General features: G+C 48.6%; 1 protein-coding gene across 1 annotated transcript in view; it reads right to left on the bottom strand.

Moving 5' to 3' along the window:
• LOC144098930 (uncharacterized) overlaps positions 1–21,851 on the bottom strand; it is a 114,788-nt gene that overhangs the window by 17,514 nt on the left and 75,423 nt on the right. Inside the window, exons 2-7 of the mRNA XM_077631900.1 lie at positions 10,938–11,409; positions 10,291–10,317; positions 9,667–9,779; positions 4,950–5,020; positions 3,435–3,604; positions 620–2,473 (exon numbers count right to left, since the gene is read on the bottom strand). Coding sequence (XP_077488026.1) covers positions 620–2,473; positions 3,435–3,604; positions 4,950–5,020; positions 9,667–9,779; positions 10,291–10,317; positions 10,938–11,409 — 2,707 coding nt within the window. The remainder of the gene's footprint in view (positions 1–619; positions 2,474–3,434; positions 3,605–4,949; positions 5,021–9,666; positions 9,780–10,290; positions 10,318–10,937; positions 11,410–21,851) is intronic.

Below are 21,851 nucleotides of genomic sequence, written 5' to 3'. Positions count from 1 at the left end.
AGATAAGATGACTGAAATCAATAACCAACCAGCTCAATGAAGAGCCTTGGGGGTAAAGGTCCGAGCAGGTGATGATAAGCGGATTAGCCGTGGGCACGGTCTTTCGATGCTGTTAGCCACCATAGTGACAGGAGTGTTTGCGAGCAAGTTTATCGACGAATCACCAAGCTGTGAATTGCATGCTCACCGGCATGACCGTCGGCTAGGCAGGGACCGGAAGTTGGATGCTACGTGACGCCTAATCCCCGGGCATAAGTCCTTCGTCTGTATCCCTCTTTACCGACTGTCTATAACATCTATGGAGCCAAAACGCTCTAAACATAAATAAGCCCATGTGGGAGTAGAAAAGGAAGTAAGCTGTCCTCTAGCGAATTCACTTTTGTAAAATGGAGTGCGCTAGAGGACAGTTTATTCCCTTTTTACACCTTTTTGTTCGGAGTGTAGTGTAACGAGCCACAGCGCAGGCGACTCTTCGTGTCACGTTGAGTGCCCGGCAAACCTTTAAAAAGTACTTTCAGATCACCCATCCAAAGGTAGTTTACCCTTCTGCATAACTGAAATCATCGATATCCTTTGCACTGTCTATGCAATATCACGCAAAAAGTACAAAAAATCGTACCTTTCTCGTCGGTGGGCGTGTACTTAGAGTCGTACGTGCCCGCTTTTGAAGGCAAGTCGCCGGAGATAAACTTGGCGATGCCACCGGAGTTCTGCGCACCAGAGTAAATGACCGAATGGACTTCCGAGTGGTGTCCACTGCTAGTGCTCACTGTCTGGTGAATGGAGATTGAGGTGATATTGAGCTCCGGCAGTTTGAGGTCGTGTCCTTCGCGCGTCGCGCCCATTTGAGAGAACGGAGGTTCTTTGCTTCCACTCTGAACCTGAACTGGTTCGCTGGGACGAGGAAGACCTTGGAACTGTGGAGGCTGTGACGTGGGTTTTTGTACCGGATTCAGTGCGATCTCGGAAACAGGTATCGGAACTTGCACGGGAACTTGTCCCGAGGCTGGTCGTGCTGTTGGTTTTGGAGTTGGTCTTGGTGAAGGCTTTACTGACGGTACTGAATCGGCCGGGTTCCAGCCCTTGTTGTCGGCTTGGGGGCCGTCCACTTCGGCCGTGAGATCGATGAACTGCGGTTCTGGCTTCGCGGTGGTATGCTGCACCCGAGACGCGTTGCGTTTACTGCCTTGGCCATTGGCACTGCTGATGCTGGCGACAGGCGGTCGGACAAACAGCCCCACGCCGATCTGAAACTCAGTTGTCGATGTGGCCGGCTTTGGCGTCGACAGTTCTTTCCGGTGGTTGTTCTTCTGGACAGACGGCTGCGCCTGAACGGATGAGCCTGCTCCCGCAGATGGCTTGACGTTGGAGGACGAGGCTCCGTCCCGTACTTTAGTTACTGGAGGCATGACGGCTACGTGTGGTGCCGTCTGGTCAGGTCTTGGCGGATAGTTAAGGGCAATGTTAGGGCCGGCGTGAGTGCTGGGGTCGTCCAAGTGTATCTGCCAGGCTTGTCCAATACCGTGCGTCGGCCTTTCGGAGCTCGGTTCGATTGGTTTGTTGCCAGGCAGCGTCTCACCCACTGAGATCTCGGACGAGGAGAGCGGCTTGTACGGTGGCCAACTGGCCGATTCCTCACTGCTAGTCCCCTGTTTTGAGGGCGGAAGAGCAGTCTTGTTGACGCGTGTGTGCTCCGTTGGCTGCCGTACTGGTGATAAGGTAGTCGCACTGGCAGCGTTCGTGTCTTCAACAGAAACTGAAGTCGTCAATGGGTGTGGTTCCTGCTTGTGCGGAATTACAAGAAGCGGCTTCAGCGTGGCTGGTTTCGAGACGTCCTTCGTAGACAACGGTGGACGGCTTCTATCCGTCTTGACTACGACTCCGGCTCCGATAGTAAGTTCCGTGAGCTCGGAGCCGTGCTTATTTGTAAACCTATCCTGACTAGTAGGATCGGGACGAGGGGGTCCCGTTGGCAACGGTGCATTTGTTACGTGCGGGCGCTCTTCTTCCGTGGCTTCCGCGGGAGCTGTGACTACTTGTGGTTCAGTAGTTGCGACTGCACTTGGATGCTCTTTGACTGAAATGACGTGACCTCCCTGATGCTGATGTCTCGTGTTGAACTCTTGACTGTCTTGCGGGCCATCGTAGTGCGATTCATCGTCTTCGGACAGCTCGGGCGCACTCTCCCACGTGACTTCGCTGACGTCACCTTCGACCTGTTCGCCGTCTTCGCGCTGTTCAGGGAAAAACGGCTGCCAAGAGTTGGCGCCCCCGCCATTGGCACCTGGCGAGCTCTCGTTGTCATGGTGTGTAAAGTAATCGTCAGAATCTGGCCTGTGCTGGTTGACCCAATGGTCGGAGTCCCGGTGGGCATGTTCTTCATCCTTGTCGTAGTCGTCAACCATGCTGCTACTCGTAGTCATCTCTCCATCGGCGATGCCGTCAGGAGGCAGCAAGCTGTTGTCGGACATTTCTGGGAAAGTAGAAAACAAGGTTACATGTTTATTGTGGGAAAACTGGGCCGAAGCTGAACTTTAAAGTGGCCTGTTTATTAGGATTCAGAAAGCAGCCAGTTACAATATGTACAGCCCACTAATATCATTATGCAGCCAGAATACACATTAAGGCATAAATAAATTCTTATCACCACAGATGTAGCATATATGTTCCACTAGAGCGCTATAGCATTTTAACGCACTGCAAAGACCAACCGCAAGGACAAAAATAAAACTTTATTAGCAGATATGTGCTCACAAGGATTTACCGCAGTGCTCCTGACACGTTAATAGCGCACAAGGTTGCATTGTTTGCTAATGATATTAGATTTGACTATAATAGTAAAACAAAAATGTTTAGAAAAGTTCTCACTGCATGGTGCTGACTCAAGGCTTACTTAAAATTCTCATTCCTGGGGGCTTTCTTTTTTGCGAGATCTGGCGATGCGAGTACATAACAATCTTCGCCAACAAGTTCGAGAAAAGATAACTTGTCAGTGCAGGTTAGGTTCTGCCGTCATTCAAAGATAAATGCGGATCGGAAAAAATAATTGCGGGTCTGACGCGAAAGGCACAAACGAAATTAGTTTTTGCTTGTTTTCGTATCGGCCTTCCACTATGGACCGTCGCGGTGAATTTGCGATTCCTTACTAAACACAAGGCGGCGGATTCGATCCCAGCCAAGGTGACATGGAAAGGCACAGTGTACTGGTTTTGGTGCATGACAAATAATTCCGGGTGGTCGGAACTAGTTACAATAGCTCTAACGATGTCCTGCCCCATGACACATGGTGTATCTTAAACCTGGCACGGAAAGATTCATCAAATGAGCACCGGCTACACGCGCCAGTAAGCAGGCTACGTGTTCATTCCGGGTCCGCCTGTGTGCCGCACCAAGTGCATTTTTAAGGAAGCTGGTTGTCTTTGGCAGTGTCTCACCCGTCAGTTGGATGGCGTTCCGGTCGATCTTGAGCGGGCCGAAGGCGCCCAGGGGTCCCTTCTCAGCCTCCCGCTTCAGCGTCTCCCTGAACTCGCACTCCAGGTCGGCCACGGCGGGCGTGTGTCGCCTGTCCACCTCCAGCTCGAAGAGAACGACCAGGCTCCCTTGCCTGCACAATGTCCCGGGGCGATGTAACTTAATTGGGAATGGCCTATCATATGCACTTTGCTCTTGGCGCCTGCACGGGCGTGCCAGGAGGAACCATGACTGCAAGTGCTTGCTATTGTAAATGGCGCGGCTGCCTGTTGTGGGAAACACTGATCATTGAGAGGGAGAGAAAAATAATTAATGTAAGGGAGGGTAGGGAAGCTGGTCGAAGTAACACGTCCCTTTGGTGCACTACTCCACACTAAGGGGAGAGGACACAGACAGGGAGGGAGTGAAGAAGACAGGTCATAATAGTAGAATACAGTGAGCTTGCGAAGTCCAAATGCTCAGTATCCGGCTTCAACGAAGGGCGTCCCTTCAGAAATGAATGTCCAGGCCTGTGTCACACAAAAATGGCTGCACAGGTGACTCTCGCCGAGTGCCGAGCTTGCTCAACTTCCGAGTCTCCTCATTGTGTCTCCTCACTGAGTCTCCTCATTGAGCATTGATAATTTGTACTCCGCAAACAGGTCTTGATGATCGAAGGCATCATTTTTGTCTCCACATGAAAAAAAAAAAACGCGATTCTCGCTCGTGTGTTCGAGACAACAATGGCTGGTCTCGGGAAGCATTACCTTCTAAATGCGATTTTCGTCGAATTGGTGACTAGTAAATCGAACCTTTTCTCTATTCATTAGTTCTAAGTGTGGTTCATGAACAGAGTATGTGCAATGTGCAGTGAGTCTAAAGAAATGCCTAGATGATAATGCCCGTTATAACTCAGTTCACAGGCACTCAAGAGAGCAGGTCCTCATTCGCCGACCGAGGACAATATGTAGCGCACCACAGCAAAAAGAAAAAAAGAAAAATGACATCTCGTTTCCACAAACCTTCATAATCTTTTCGTTATCGCAAATTGTTATGACCCCACCTGCTTGAAACAAACTGTTGCTATTCTTATGGTCGGATACAACTCAAGAACGCAGCGGCTGTTCCCCGTCAAAGGATCCCCTTCCATCCAATGGCGTCGGCCGATTCTCATGACCCTGCTAGCGTGACAATGCAGGGAGCGGCGCTACAATGCAGATAGGTGTCTATCCCCTAACGTAGAAGGAAGGGATTAATTATCCGCTTTCATAACCACTCCCTGCTTTGTCGCACTACCAGGGTCATGAGAATCAGCCGACGCCATTGGCTGGAAGGGGAGTCCTTTGACGGGGTAAAGCCGCTTCGTTCTTAAGTTGTATCCGACTGATGCTTCATACCGTGCCACGAGGTCAGGAAGTTGCGCTCTTCTTATACACATGTCAGCCGGAAAGTTTCACATCCATATAGGAAAACGCTCAAAATAAAAGCAAATGGCTCACCGGAAAGCGTATATTGTGATTTTGCTCAGAGAGCTGTTGAGCTGCGGTGACTTCCGGTACGCCGCTTCGATCTGCAAACAACAAAAAAAAGAAAAAGAAACGAACTCCATTGGGATATCTATTTCCTTTGGACAGCGGCAGCCATTAGGCGAAGGCCGCCCTCAGATCAATTGGGTCGTCATTAATGAAGGCACTTCGTCGAGGGCGTAGCGACTCAAGGCACCTTGATCTACTCAGATATATATAAGACTCTCCATTCCAAAGCGTTGGAACGCGGAGAAACATGAGGCGGACTCGCGCTTTTGCGATTGCTATCGGCCAACATTGAAGCCTTGCCTAGGTTGATCTGTAACTGTTCTCTAACTCGTATCGAATGTCCTTCGATTTTTAACATTGGTTCGCGGCAAGCATAGCCGCTTATATGTTGATATGCGAAGCTAACTATACGTCTGTTTCGAGCTCCGATCGCGGTGATAGTTTAATAGAATAATGAACGCTCGATCTGAGCTGGTCTGCGTGAAGCACTTCTACAACTAGAGCGAAGGGAGTGCGGATGTGCTTTCTTCAAGCTACAAATAAAAAAGAGGAAATGCTCGCTTCTGCGCCAACAAAATTTGATCAGCTGTCATAGATTTGCAGAATGTTACGGAACTATGCGTATTATTAGCAAATGCAGGTTTAATTGCGATAAAATCTGAAAGAAACAAAACGTACTTGCAATGAATCAATCGAAAAAGTTGCACAGGAAAGTTATTTGTTTTTAGCGCCGACAAAAAGAGGAACACGTATCATGAATATGTGTACGATGCATTGCGAATTCATTTATTCAAATTAAACCTTTAACTCAAGATACTGCGTGGAATAGCTGCCCATTTTATTGCACGGTTGCACAGTAAATACATCTATCTTCCTTTAGTAGGCATTTATGTTTTGTAAGTGGTTTTAAAGTAGAGGCACCAGATCTTCGGACGAATGTATTTTCTGAATAATTTATAACTGACATTTTTCTTGTTTTGTTTCGGCATCAGCAGCTGAACGATGAATGTGACGTACATACCGGACGACTTGGGGTCACGTGAGTCATGCAAAAACTGGGATATAAGCACTTTTCATTCATTTTTTTTTATTCCAACTGTTGGGCAGGCTTGCCTAGGAGTTGGCGTGAATTAGAATGAAGAAAACAACTACCGCACTGCTGTTTTTGTATGCCTCACGTGACATCAAAGAGTCTGTTACGGCACAGCCGTCATTCGGCTGTTGAAACCGATACTGGAACAGCGTGTGAGTGAAAATTTTATTATAAATTATTTGCTGTTTGTTGGCACAGTCCACGTGGCTGTCTGTGTTTTATAATGTGCTGCGCATCGTTCAGAAGAAAGAACACAATACAAAATTCGGTGAGCAGAGGCATCTTCCGAATGATGTTCTTCCGAATGTAGTTTCACCTTCAGCACGCTCAAATGCGCAAAGAAAGTAGTACATAAGCGCGATATCCGCAAGAACGCATCATGCATCTATATGACGACACGACTCGGCGGCGCCTCAGTATCAAGGGCTCGCATGAGGGCCAATGCCCGCAGGTGGGCATTGAGAGCGCTGCTGGTTTGTCCGTCAGCTGAGGTCGTGACTGCCTGGGAGTCTCTGCGCGCGTTCCACGTAATTATCCCGAGCGGAATTAAGGCTTTGTAAATAGGCTACGAAGTCGACGACGGCCGTTTAATCGGGGGGGGGGGGGGGGGGGAACTACCAGCATGGCTCACGGAACATTTGGCAGGTACGCCTCTTCGACAGTGCCGCTAGTTGCTTGCGTACAGCTGTCAAATAAATGAATACGATCGTAGTAAATAAGTGTAAATTTGTTAATGAACAAAATACACATCAATAACTAGATAAACAGACTTGATAAAAGTTTGGACCATTAGCCTCTGTAACTACTGAGTGGGCCAGTACAAACAATGGCTTGCAGGTTAACCACTCCTGGCATTAACAACAATATAATTCAAACGCTTCTCTTGACAGGTAACAGAGTTTACAAGTGAGCTAAAACTTACTGGCCTAATCCATTTCGAATCATAAATCGTTTTAAGTTCTCCGTTTCTACATTTTTTAGTTCTCGTTCTGAACGGTATGAGGAGCTAAACGCTGCTAATAACCAGCTTGAAGATGTCCAAACGACCGTTTGCAGAACATACCAATGCGACGACATATATTATAACAGGTCGATTATACGATCAATAGCTGCCACGACAAATCAAAGAAAACATCTTAATGGCAGCAAAAGTTATCAATTACAGACTAATGCGCTTAAAGAAAAAAGTATACAGCTACGTTATACTAACAATGATACAAAAAAGCGATTTGCATAGAATACCAATTCATAAACATAGCATAGACATAATAGTTGGAGCATAAAACAATGCAGGGTTTACAGGATCGCAATATCTTTTATTGCCTCACAAAATGTGTGTGCTGTAAGAAATGCAATAAGAAACTCCGATAACCACTACTTGTAAATATTTCCTCAACAAGATTAAGTTCGGCTCTAGTATCTGAGCTAGAATTCTTAAGGATTAAGTTTCTATAAAATCTATAACTTCTTTTGGGGATGCTCTGGAGGGCTCCAAACGTCTGTTCTCATTCTCCTCCTATAGTTTAAGTCTAATGACAATTGTGCAGTTAACTTGCACAATGCTATCACTAACGTAAAATGCTCGCCATAACATGTTAAAGGCACTAAGAAACGTTACACTTTCTGCGGTGACGCTGCTTCGTCGACCGCATTCAACCACTGCCGCAGTGGTGCTGCATTCGTTTGACTGCGCTACTGCTGCACTGCTCTGGGCTTGTTTCTTCTATGCATTAGAGAAAGGGTGTGGCCGCGACGCTGTAATTAGCCCGACGAGGAGCAGCCGGGTGCGATTCGGAATGCGCATGCTTAGACAAGGACTTGAATTGCAGCGTCAACGAACTGTCTACGTGTGCCAAGGACGAATACCGTGGAGAAAGTTGCGAAATCCTGCACAGCACGCTGCTTGAAGGACAAGCAGAAGCAGTACAGCTGTTGTGGTTCATGTATACCAGGTATACGACGTGCTGACTGCTCGCACTGCCACCAGCGTCGGCTCCCTAGAGCGGTATACAAATTTCTGGCACTTATTACCCGCCTTGCTCTCGAACGGAACGGCATTGCCTGCTTAATCGACCGTTCTCAACAGCTGGGTCTTGTCTGATAACGTCACTGCGCACTCTTGGGCTAGTTATTGTGGCCAGGGCAAGTTATCATTCCTCTTACACAAGACAGGGATTCATTGTTCGATTCTACGATTTGCGGAATATCACGATATACGATCACGTGCGCTTCGATATTCGCTTCATTGCATTAGCCGCTTAACAAAGCGAGACCGAAACTCCCATGCACACGCTTCCCGCTCTCTGTCATCCCCTCAGCTTTTATCCCACTATTGCGGCACATACCCTGCATGCTCCCTATGCGGTGACCCCCACGCCACACTCTCCCATATCCTTTTCGGCTGCCCTGCTGACCCTCCCCCGCGGGGACAGCACGCCATCTCGAGCTGGGAGGACTGGGATGTCCTGCTCATGTCTGCAGACCCGACATCGCAGCTTGCTGCGGTGACTCGGGCTGCCGACGTCATGTCCCGGCATGACCTACTTGATGCAGTGCGGGACCGCGCAGTGGCCCAGGGACCCAGCTGGGTCTAAAACTCACTTGCTCAATAAAGTTTTTCTGTCTGTCTGTCTGTCCTACAATTTTGTTAAGCGAGGTAACGCCTCTTAGTAGCCAGCCGCTACTCCGCAGGCTTAATACAGGAGGTACTAAACTGGTAGCAATGAACTTTTTAGGTCGCGTTATTCCAACCAGTGCCATGACGGCCGCTTTTACAATGAAACGAACTAACCGACGACATTCGTGAGATCAGGGTGCTTAGAAGTATAAAAATATGTTCCTTACACAGACTCCAACGCTCGTTGATGCAGTGCATGAGTTGTTAATTTAGCAACTGTTTTTGCGTTAACATTTTTGGTAGTACCATGATGGAGTCGCCGTGGGTGAGCACAGCCTCCCCTCTGCGCCTTACCTTCCTTCCACCTGTTCTTCGCACATGCCTATTTTGGGAACGTTGAGTGGGCGACTAGAGGAACACCGCATGAACAGCAAGATCTATCTGACATCCCGAAAGGAGTAATTAAAAGATGCTGTCCAATTCAAGTACCGCTGGAACGTTTACTTCTTTTCACGCAAGTTAGCAATCAGCCGAACTGACAACGCGATCACGGCTCAGCTACTGTTAACTCGACAGCATCCCAGACGATTCAAGGGCGCAGCACCAAGCGCTGTGTAACGTGGCTCTCTCTGGCGGACATAAGCCGCGGTTGTCGATGAAACAACTGCGGAGGCCATGTGAGACAGCGCTCGCGCGCTTAGACCGGACACAGTCCCAACTTGCATACATTCTAAACAGAAAGGAGCATAAAGGGAGTAAGCTGCCCTCTAGAGTACTCCGTTTTATAAAACGGAATGCGCTAGAGGACAGCATACTCCCTTTTTACTCCCTTAGGGCCGTATTGTCTAGAGTTATAAGGCTGCAACATAACCAGACTGCGTGCACTCCGGGTGCGTGCGTACTGCTAGGAATGCCACCCTTTGTGAATGCACACTCTGACTTCAGTGTGTCGACCGTCTCCTGGCGCTCACCATGTTTGCGTACTTGGCCGACTTGAGGCGGAATTCCTTGGAGGTAAAGTTGAGCAAGCTCGGGTCCCACACGTCGCCCTCGATCACCTTGACGGCGCCTAGGAGGCGCATGGCTGCGGGGCAGTGGGGGAGTGTAAAAGGGGGTGTCGAAGAAATGAAACACTCACACATACATGCATTCAGTATGCGCACGTAGGTATAGGCGGGGCCCTGAACAGCCGAGGCACGGTGCTTTTAAAGGCAAGAAAAAGATGCGAAGTACCGTGCCAGTGCCAGGTTAATTGCTGTCCTGCAAGTGGTCTCGCCTCTTGGCTAGGTGGACGCTCGGTACTTGGAGCGCAGGAGCTCTTTTACATGGTAATATGCCCGTGAGCGTGGGACGGAGCAGGGGCTTTGAAAAGCTTGGCGAGAGTGATCGACTCGACATGGCCTCCAGCCTTTAAGCACTTTCTTTTTTTCCCCTCTCTTTCATTTCAATACCCAATATGGCTGCTCGTTGCCACTGACTATAACTTGATGTTGCCTACTGCCTTTGGGAGTGGACAGTAGACACGAGAGGTCGCCTCCTAACTTTTTTTTTTTCAATGAAATATAAATGTATGCCAAAAACTTGGTCAGACTTACATGGGTGCATATGTTGACTGGTCATCACTGCAGGACAGGGAGGGAAAGGGAGAGGAATAGAGAGAAGGTTAGCGTAATAAATGTATTTCGGCGTTAACACGACTATTTGCAAAAAAGGAAAGAAAATATCTCAAAACTTAAAAAAAAGTTATAAAGCTAACGTTATTTATTTCCTGAAAGAATGTTGCCTATTGCGCAGTACGTTTCATTTAGACGATCGAAAAAAGGAAACAGCTTCAGCACCCGTAGCTCGCGTTGCCTTCAGTAATCACGCAATAGTCGCTTGGAATGCGGACACCGGACAGACGGTAAGAAGCTCGAAATATCGCGAAGCGCTCAAAGCGACACTGAGGTACACTAGCTTTCGTTCATAGTAAAACTCGATTGTGTGGCTCTTACTTTAGGGCACCTAAGGTGGAGCTTAAGGCGGAGCTTAAGTGTCGTCTCCAATTTTTTTCTTCCTCTCTCTCCTTTCTGTGCAAATAAAGACCCTCACAACAACAACAACAACAACACTGTCTACGTGGCGATTAATGCCTTTGCCTCAGCAATGGCCTTCCCACTATCTGCACCTCTTCCCCCCCCCCCCCCCCCCTTCGCTGTCTTCCATAGTGTACTGACCATCCATGCCAGATAAGAGCACTGACCACTGAGGTAGGCGCACAGCGCCACCAATGCTCCACAGAGCAGCCCCGAGGCGAGCGCAGCGACCAGCACGCACGGCCACGGGCAGCAGCGGCGGGACCGGTGCACCGCCCAGGGCCGGCTGCAGGCCCGCAGGCCCGCGTGCTGCTGGTGCCTGGCGCCGCAGGGTCCGCCGCCGGCCCGCCCGTGGTCGTCGTCCCACACCAGGTAGGGCGCCTTGCGCTGGAACGAGTAGGCCAGGAAGTCGTCGGCCGCGCACGTCGTCGACGACGGCAAGGAGGAGGACGTCGCTAGCCGGGAGGGGACCGTCGCCTTCGCCGCTCCCGACCCCGCGCCGAGCCCTCCTCCCGCCGACGTCGTCGTTGTGGTCGCGGTTCCGGAGGGCCTGGCCGCCGCGACGACCGCCGGGAAGTCTCCATCGCCGGCTCCCGCCCCAGGCAGAGGGAAAGGTGAGAAATCGGCCGGCTTTTTCTTCTGCGGGGGCGAGAAGGAAAAGAGAGAGGGGGTGCGTCTTAGCCGACCGGTGGTTCGAAAGGATAATTTCATTGCCAAGCAGACACTCGATAAAAAACTTGCTCTTGTGTAGGTCAACGACCTGGTCGGTTTCTTAAAAAAAAAAAAAATCACCTTCAACATTTTACATCGTGTCTACTGTAGAACGCCCTTTATGCTATTGTCCCTCATCAAGCTCATCTACTGCGTCCAAGTGTTCTCCATTCTCGACTTTATTCTGCTCCTTCTCGCATGGCTTTATGTATTGTCCACCTCTGGGCTGTTGCAAACCGGTTCCGCTGACGCTTCCACTGTGCTGACGTCACGTGCACAAAACAGCTCAGCGAGCAATATGGCGATGCTCGGGGATCTCTTATTGGCAAAGTCTATAGTGACTCTCAATGCTATCTATCTCCCCAACGTTCCTTCTCCCCCTCCCCCCATCCCAGAGCCTCCGTTCCCTGCTATCAGATAGCCTCCGCACCCAGATATGCTATTATTTATATGCTAAGCTTACAAACTTTCTGTCACCTAATTTTTTTCTCTTTTAACTACGTTGTAAGCTCAACATGCTTAAGCAGAGAGACACAAACTTGTCTGCGCCCTTTTTGTGTATGTGGAATGCTTTGTGTATGCTTCGATAATGCTGTTTCCTGCCGAGCGCGATTTTCTGTAAAAGTTGATTATGCTCAGTGTTGTATAAAGACCCTTCCTTTGCCTCTCGTTGGCGAGAGATGGAACCAATTATTCTCATTTTCAAATAGGCCCTTACGAAGCAACGTTGGATGCGTCATAAAACAATCACAGGAAACGCTAATTGACGGTGTTTTAATCGTCCCCGCGCCTCTTATCTCGGATGCCAGGAAAGCGGAATCTTTTAGGCGGTCTCGCTAACTTGTGCGTCCTGCATCAACCACTTGGAGTCGTCCTTCCTGTTTTGAAAGTCTCGATAGTCGTGCAGGAAACTTGCTTTTTTTCTTGTACTGTCGCTATTTTTTTATGCACGGGCGCACCTTTCGACAATATATGACGAGAGCAGCCAGGTGATGCAAGGTGTTCCAAAGCACCTTCGGAACAATTAGGACCCGCGGGTGGTTCCTTTTCCTTACGTCGCTTCGGGTGCGCAGGGAGCTAGACGAATCGGAAAAGACAAGAACGACTCAGTAAAACGATAAAACAGAAGCGGATCACCGCGCAACGAAGTTGTTAGACGCGAAGGCGCTTTCGCGTAGGGAGTTGGCCGTGCCTCGAATGGCAATCGAGGGCGTAGCACAGTTGGGAACAGCGCTCCTACATGGTCGCTAAAATGCTCCGGTGCTGAATACTGATTCACTGAGTCTGGCTACTCCGTCCGGCGGAAACAAGTGCAAGTGGTACGGGGCCTGTCCCCGTAACGAAGCGGCCCTCATTTACGGCCGGAGATTCCGCACTCGAACAGCTTCCGGTCTTGGCGCGTGAAGAGGCGTCGCTCGGGTCCAAAGCAATCTTCGGTCGCGTGCCGTTGTTTTTGGCGCTGCTTTCAATAAGCGCTGTGCGAAGGTCATCCGACGTGAACAGTGGGTGAAGCGAGACAGGATGCCTCGTCTCGACAGGCATACGCCTTTGTCTGTGCAAGAGACAAGCCACGAGTCGCCTTTAGTGCAGTATGCTTTCGTTCTGTTTTTCATAAGAAGGGTATGGGAAGAAGGATATGGAAAACGTGGCTTTTAGTTTGCGCCGTCACGCAGTGGACCGTGAGTGGCCTTAGCTTTACAAACGGCACAAGGAGGTTGGTTGATGCGAGACTAAGAAGTCTTTTAGTTGCTCGAGTTCAGTCAAGCTTGTTAAGCTTGCTCGCGAATTTTGGTCAATATACTGCATTTTAAGTGTGGTTGCGTGTGGCTCACGACCTTCTGTTACAAACAGCTGAACGTGCATTCGGTTGCAAAAGTTCTCAGGCCAAATTGTGTGGCCGAATGTGCAGCGAGCTTGTGGTCGTACGGTGACTCAGTGAGATCGTTGTTGATGGCATCTGTCGTCAGCGACAGATGCAGTCACCACCATTCGCGATGGCCCCTTGCAGAAACATTTCTTTAAAAACGTAGGATGAGGTTTCTACTTTCCGAAACTATACACGATGGGCTTTATGACGCGTACTGCAGGAGTGGAAAGCGCTGGCTAAAGTTCGACGTACCACAGTGGACCTCCTCTCACTCTTTAATAAGCGGAGAGATGATGCGGATAAGGCGAGGGAGGATACTGAAATTCTTTAAATTCCGATTTTTATGAAGTTCAAAATATGGAGAATTCAAACGACAGTCAGCGCGTCAATGGATGAGCCATTTCGGCATGATTACAAGCGCGAGCTCACGTATTGTTCAAAGGCGTCATTGTGCCAAAGTTGTTCAGTGCTTTTTATTCTTTCTCTCCTCATAAATTTAAGTGCTCTTTAAAATATTTTTTTTTACAAATTTAAGATACCTATACCCAGACTACAACCACCTCCAGCCCAAGACCTCTTGGTCGTTGTCCGCTCTAAATGACGTCATCACGCCAGGTGATCCACTTAAACTGGTCACATGGTTCATGTCATGTGACCAGACGTGCTTCACATAACATGGCGCATAACCTGGTCGCTCCTTCTAGTCTTCTTTTTTTCATTACGTCATGAAGTTAAACATGCAAGTAACTTTACGCCTGAATTGACGAGGGAATGAAACGGCAACATTTGAACCAAGAGAGTGAGCAAAGCGAAATTAATAATCCCGCTACATCAGCGCGACGCGAGTACTTCGGATCCGGGACGTGCAAGTAATTCGCTTTCAGGGGATATCAACCAGCCGGCGACCCTGTCGTGTGCCTGCCCTGAAGAGAATGAAAAGAAAAGAAGAATAAATCAGTCACTGGGTCGCCTCACGCTGTCGAACAGCTCAATTTCGCACAATTCCTTCTGCTAATGCAAGTTGCGCAACGCTCCAACAAGGTGATCGATCGCTCATTATGCGGCAGACACCTGATGTCATTATTGGGATCAAACAAGAGAAGTCTTCTGACGAACGCGTTTACTCACACACATTTTGCAGTGGCGCTAATTATTGTACTGAAGTAGGCAGCCAATGATGGCTAAATCGCGCAAGCGGCTTATGTACTCCTAAGCTTCTTCCCTTTGTAATTGTGTGCAGTGCTGTAAAGCTCAGGGAGCTCAAGGGTACGCGAGCTGCAACACAACCTACTGCCTGTCAGCATTTGAGTTAAACGTCGCTGTGCCCTCGTCAGAGCCCGCACACATTATGCAATGCACAGCTATTTTCTTAATCGTTTCTAAAAGAGTTTAAATGCGGCCTGATATAACCTATAGGACTAACCGGGCTCTCGTTTAGTGTAGTAACTGCGGGGCTAAAGGGACGACTCTGAGCAGATGCAATTAGCTCCAATATGAAAGAGAATAGATTATTCCCCTTCTAGCAATGATCACACCATAAGTTCGGCTGAAAAGACCACTTTTTCCTGTGTTGTAAATAGTTTTTTTCTCTGGACAGAAAACACACACCAGATGTTTTCGACTTCAGTGCAGAAAAAACAGCAGAATTCGTTCTTATGTGCAAAGTACACTGTTCCCATTCATCATGGAGCCATCTTTATACTGCACTGTCTTATTCACGGCAACCGCGTGTGCGCCAAGTTTCTTAGCAATGGTATTATTTGTTACTTTGATTTGAAAACGTAATCTGCTTGGTGTGTATGTCAGTACATACGAGATGTCGATGCGGCTTTTTGACTTTTTGAAAGCACTGAGACCCACAGCATACGGCTTGAAGAAAAATTTTCAAGAAAAACTTTTAGGCTGTGGCTGCATCTTTTTGTTTTTGATGAACTTGCCTGCGTTCACGACAGCGCCATGCCTCGAAAATTAAGTTTCGATACGGTACACTAATAAAGCGCACTTCTTTTCAGGTTTGAAGATGATATATACGGCATGCACTTTATTACAGGGCACTTGAAACACTGTCATTAGAAGTATTTTGAACAACTATTCCAGGTGCGCGTTCTTCCATCTGGTTAGACAAGGAACAGGTACAGTTTCAGCTGCACGGAATTATATGTGGAAAATATGCAGTGTGTCCAGGACGATGGCGCCGCTTCGATGCCACGCATCCTATCAAATTGCCTCCACTCCTCTATAGTTCATTACGTCCGTCAGCCGAGGCCATCACTACGCCGCTGTCACCAAGCCGATGTCACCTGCGCAAGCAATTGCGCTCACGTCTTTTGGATGGACCAGTGAACTTCGGGTCACTGGGTCGATGAAGTACGATGAACACGGCGTAGGTGTGGCAAGGTAATCAACTCACCTCACCCGCCTCTAATAAAGTGTGACATAATAATGGGTGCCTGTCACTGGTTAACAGCGAAAGTGTTTCCTTCCGCTCTGCGACATCGTAAGCCGTGCTAGCACGAATTCGGCCATGCGCGATCAGCAGTTCCACCCCCGCAGCCCACGACAGCTGGAAAATCAGTGCGGGACTATAAGATCTGTGTAACCTGACTTATCTGCACTGATATCAGCGCTGACTTTGTTTTGTTTTCATTGCTGAACACCAAGATGCCACTGAGGTAAGCTTCTGTGTCCATATCCAACATTATCGGACAAACAATTGAAAATTGCAAGATACTGTAATGGAAACATTGAAGGTAATGATCCATTCTTCTGATATGTAGCAAAATCTTTATTTTAAGGTGTTTCCGTCGATCTCATCAAACAGTTAAGACTATCATAGAAAACCAATGGTGAACGACTTTGACGATAGGAAAAACAATAATGGAAGAAAAAATGTAAGACTGCCGTCGGGTGATCTACGGACGTATTGATTGTTGTAGTGAAATCTTACATTGCATGGAAAAATTGCGTTCATAAACGGTTTCCCGCCTAAAAATGCTTTTTGTCCAGAATTGTTGGATAGGTTCTATTTTTTTTTCCTTTATACTAGCAGCGGGTATAGGCAACTTTCAACGAAATTTGCCGAGTCAATCGCATAGCACCGTAACACACAGCCTAGCGAGAGAAGCAAGCATTTTTTAAGTGCGCCCATAGTGCTTTTTCATGCCCCTTGCGTGGGCGCTCATAGGCACGAGCTTCCGCGCTCTGTCCAAGCCACGCGTGGCATGCGTCAGCTATCTTCTATGCCGAGATAACACTGAGCGAGGAGTGTTATCAGCCAAATGCGCGCCCCTAATCTTTAAAAATGTGCTCTCGCGTCTTTTGCGGCCCCAGCGGCTGACGGCAGCAGTTTTTAGGCGCGCATTGGAACGGCTGCAGCTCCGCCTGTGCACATGCCGGAGAATCTTTGGCTTCCTTTTACGTGCATTCATAGAACATTAGGCTTCAAACCTGACGCCAAGAGTACCCGTGGCGTTGCTCTACTTCTCTTGCTAATACCGACGAAGAGCTTCCAGCTATGCATGTCTTCGTGTCCGACGTGACTCTGCATACCTCGGAATATACGGGTGAGTCGGCGATAAGTATTTAACACGGTGGTTTGGGCTAGTTGCTTGCTATTCATAATGCAGACAATTTTCGCAGCTTCAGCGGCCATCTTGCCGTACACTGCCGGTCTTGCAAATGCAAACCTATGTTTAAGAAGGCGCAGTTTCTGGGTCACACCAAGGATAAGCTTCAGCGTGAAATTATCGAAGCCTTTTTTTATTAGGAAAGCTGGTGACAATTGCGTCAGCACGCCTTCACTGTCATTGACGAAGAATGAATTGGCTTTTTTGGATGATTGTGATTAGGTTTCGCCTCGTGATAACTGAATGTGTTTAAACGTCGAGCTTTTTCAAATAAAATCAGTTGGAAATGCAGCACAGTCCTGTCTTGTTCCTTGTCTTCTGTGTGCGTTTTATTCATGCTGCGAAACTTGTCTGCATTATGATAAGTATTTCTCAGTTATTCATCAGGATCGCTACTTGGGCCCGCCTTTTACAGCACGCAGTCCTCATTAGGTATGGGAACTAGTAATCTACAACCACTCGAAGTTTCGTGCCCCTCTCTCCACGCCGCACTTTTTTTTCTAAAAAAAAGGAAAAATAAGGAAACGAAGGGAAGGCAGTGTGCGGATAACATTCGTGTAGTCCAGAGGTCCTGTCGTTGTGATGCGTCACGGCGCCCCTGTTCGCGCGGCGCTATGGGCGAGTGCCCAGAACACAGGTGCGCACTCTAGTTCGTTCGCGTCTTTGCGAGATCGTGGTTGTTACCGCCTTTTAACGCTCTCCGATCGCGACCTTCCCTATTACTCCCCTCTCCCCATCACTCTCTCTCTCTCCTTGTTCTGTTTTTTCCTTTCTTTTGTTTTGGCTACCTATGTCGGTCGCAGCGACGTACGGAGGCGACAGTAGTGTACGCAGGTGGCAGGGAAGAGTTGGGGCGCGCTTCGGTTTAATAATGACGGGCCGTGTGGGTCGCGCGCTACATAAGCCGAGCGAGCGTAATTCACGCGACCCCATCACGAAGCTGTCCATCAGGCTTTGGCGCGCTGTCTGCGTTGGCGGCGCCCCGATCGCCTTATGAACAGAAAGGGAAGCGGCTCTCGAAACAAACACAGAATGATCAAAAGAAAAGAGAAATGAAAACGGCGGCCGCCCCGGAGAAAGTGCGCGACCGCGTGTACATTTAGTGGAGCACCGGGCGACGGCAGCAGCAAGATGGGATGATGGAAGCGGGGAGCGGGAAAGGGGGAATGCGCTGGCCAACGCGCGCCCAGACGCTGTGTAAGCTGGCCTACTTTTCTCGCGCTGTCGATAAGCGGCGCGCGAGCGTTTTTCGAGCGTCGCCTTGGTCGTCGTGGTCTACGCCGGCACGCGTGGTTATGGCGGAGGCGCAAGTTGAGTGCGCGGGGCTTGCGGAGGGGCGCGCCGAGAAACCACGCCGCGGCGATCCTTCCGCACCGCCGTGCGGAGCGGATGGCCATTACGGAGAGCACGAAGCACGTGCGAGGATCGGGAGCAGCGTCGCCGACGCGACGTTCGCACGGACGTTCTCTTTTACGCCGCTTGTCCCCGATAATCGCGGTGCACGGAATGTTTCGCGTGTTGGCAGTGCGGTGTAGGAGAGGCCACGCAAGTTGACTTGTCCAGTCTTTGCTGGGGGCTTACCTCTACGGTGTTATGCAACGAAACCTGCGCAGTAAAACGGTTCCAGTTTAATGGTAATTGGCATGCCCCGGCTGATAAAGCAGGTTAGGGCTGTGAATATGATTTAGTAGCCGTTGATACTGGCAGCTTGGAGGGCGGGTTTGGAGTCCTGATTGCAGTTCTGAGGAGAATGGCATTGTTTCAGTTGCCTTGCAGTCTTTATCTAGACGTTATCTTTTGATCTGGCGCGACGGCCGGATGCTTGGGAAATTATGAAAGTATGAAATGGTTTATCTTGGCGACTGAACTGCTTGATGATCTAAAAGAGCTAACTAGGAATCCTCTTCCAGATGTCAGCACCAGCCGAAAGCGATCATGAATGTGTGCCACAATATGATAATAGATGAACCGGATGGAAGAGTACAGGGGAGGCAGAGAGGAAAGAGGGGGATACCTATGCAGGCATGGGATAGCAAAAAGGGTTCAGGGGGCTGCCGGAGCAGCATATGTATCAGGCCTGCTACTCCGCACTAAGCGAGAAGAGAACAGGGAGTGACGAAATCTGGGAAGGATGGGTGATGGCATAAGGCAGTAATACAGGCGATGCCCAAGACGAAATACACAACCTTCCGCACACAATACGCAGGGACCTTCATATACAAAGTTCGGAATCCTGATAGGAGCATCCCCTCAGAAATGGGTGTCATCGCCTATGCCACACGCGAAAAGGAGGTAAGCGCAATTATGGTGCATGTGTTTGTTGCGTTATTCGGCTGAAGTCGCAGCGCTAACTTATGCCTGTGAAGTTCACAGGCTGGGCTGTCATCTAACGCCTTCTTTGCTCAGCAGTGCACCACTTCATAGCGCTCTCTATACTGGCAAATCTACACCTGTCTGTCTAGGGCGTTGGTCGCTGGTCCCTGGATCCGATTTCTATAGCCTGGCGACACACTTGTTCAACATCAACACCTCGTCCTTTAGGCAAACCGGAGCACACCGAATTCCCTTTTCCTGGCCGCCTAAGTCCAGGGACCCTTTTACACGTCGTATCAATACGCGCTCGCTTCTCAGACTCCGTGACTGGCTCCATTGTTGTGCGTCCTTTGCGAGCCAGGCAATAATGGCCACGGGGCGTTGACGTGCAAACGGCGTGCCTTTATGCACACCGCTGGACTAATTGTGTGCAGTGCCGCAGCCTACGACTCGCGCACTCATGAGAAGGAGAGCTTGTTCACACAAAGAACCATTAGGCCTATGCTTGTAGTTTTTGTTTAAGTAAGTTGCGCCTTTGTTTACACATCTTGAATGTGGTTCACTTTGGAATTGGTCTTGTCTAATTTAGCAAACTCGGAAAGCGACTGACATAAGAGTGCCTACTAATGGAACTCACGGAAGTGTCACGGTGTGGCGCTCAGAAGGAAACGAACGCAACGTTTCGGCGCTCTATAGGATGACGTAGTGCTGCACGGAAGTGACGCAGTGGAGAGCAAGCACGTGCGTGACGCGACGAGGACAAGGCGGTTTTTCCTTCGTCGTCGACAGCGTGAAAGCGTTACGTATGCAGCGTTTGGAAAACGTGTTTCGTGTAGAAACCGCGCGCAGCTCTCCGCGGGCGATTTCACCTTGACTGCTCCTTTTCCTTATTCTTGTGCTATACGTTGCACCCCGTCGACAACGCGAGTGAGCGTATAGTTGGTGTCCCTTGGCAACGGACTGCGAGAACTTTATACGCAAACGACTCCTTGCCTCTACGGGCGACGCTTTGCAAGGACTTTGCAAGTCAATTGGTCTTACGTATTACGTCGTTCTTAAGGCACGCTGAGCTGACAGACTGTTTCTATGGTGCACTCCAAACAGAAAAGAGTAAAAAAAAGTAAGCGGTCCTCTAGTGCACTACCTTTTATAAAATTGACTGCGCCAGAAGGCAGTTTACTCCCTTTTTAATCCCATATAAGCATTTTTGTGTTTAGAGTGTACTCAGTGCCTGAAAATTCGGTTGGATCAGTCGCTCCGTGGACGCATCAAGTTTTAACGCGTTGACACCGAGGCACAGCATTTTGAGTGGTTGTAATTTAGAATTAAATACTGTCAATCATCGACATAGAGGGCGAACAAGGATGCCGGACGGTCTACCTGTAGTTTGTGCTGCATGGTGTGTGACAAATCGAGGCCTACCCTTGAAAAATTTTTTAGACAGTCTACAGGCTATCTATAGACTTCTGTCGATGAAGTCTATAGACTGTCAATAGACAAATCCTAGAGAACAGTCTATAGGCAATAAGTGCTATGACAGTCTATAGAGAATCTATAGATTTATGGCCATACAGTTTTAATAGGCTTTTGTCTATAGACAATCTATAGGCTATGAATAGACCAAAAGCAATATCTATAAGAAGTCTATAGGCGGTCTATAGACCATTTATATAAGGGTAGCTAGCAGACAGCCGTTTGTAGTTCTCACGTAAGTGTATGTGGCTTTTATTTTATGAATGCAAGAGATAAACGTTTGCAGACTATGACAGTTATTTTTTTTCTAAACGTCCCCACGCATCGGAAGTGTTTACGGCTCGCAGCGTCCCCGAGGTAATGAAACGACAGTTATGTCGGCTGCCATCAATGTCGTCGCCTTCACCGAAAATAATCAATTTTCTCCTGAATGCTGCGTTCATAATGTTTTACAGAGCGTGCTTCATGCATGCCACTCAAAGAAATATGTAATTGTGTTTGCCCCTGTCACGTCTCTGAGCCCAGAAGACCCATCAGCTGCCGCTCTTGCGTTGTGATGTTAGCAAATAACCGATTCTTCATAGACCTAGGAACTGTAGGACCACTGAATAGTTACCACAGAACGATGAGGTCATCTTTCATTACCAATTAATTTAGAGATATAAGACGAAGAGAGAGCCGGAAGCCTCTCTGTCTAGTAATTCAACAGCACAACACAGCGAACACACACATCCAGTTAATGCAAACCTGATACATTGTGCGACATTTCAGAACAACCACATAGTACGAAAGTCTTATACACAAGGTCAAATGTCGAGCCAGTGCATGAGGTAATACCTCTCCATTGACATTTATTGGTACGAGGACTTGTTGCTACGGCAAATTGTTCACTATGCCCAGTATTCTTCACGCACATTTACACCGCATGTATGCGCTGTCATCGCATTAAAGGCGTAGTTTCGAAGTTTAATTGGCCTTGATACTCGTCAACTTAACTGATCACTTGTTGATCTAAATGTATTTACAAAGAGCCTCGAACTGAAGGACGACGTGATCCTGAGCATCTGTTAAGCTACGGCAGTAAAAAAAAA

Source organism: Amblyomma americanum, chromosome 7 (genome assembly GCF_052857255.1).
Source record: "Amblyomma americanum isolate KBUSLIRL-KWMA chromosome 7, ASM5285725v1, whole genome shotgun sequence".
Lineage (NCBI taxonomy): Eukaryota > Metazoa > Arthropoda > Arachnida > Ixodida > Ixodidae > Amblyomma > Amblyomma americanum.
The sequence above is the reverse complement of the archived record's forward strand: the minus strand, read 5'-3'. Positions and strand labels throughout refer to the sequence as shown.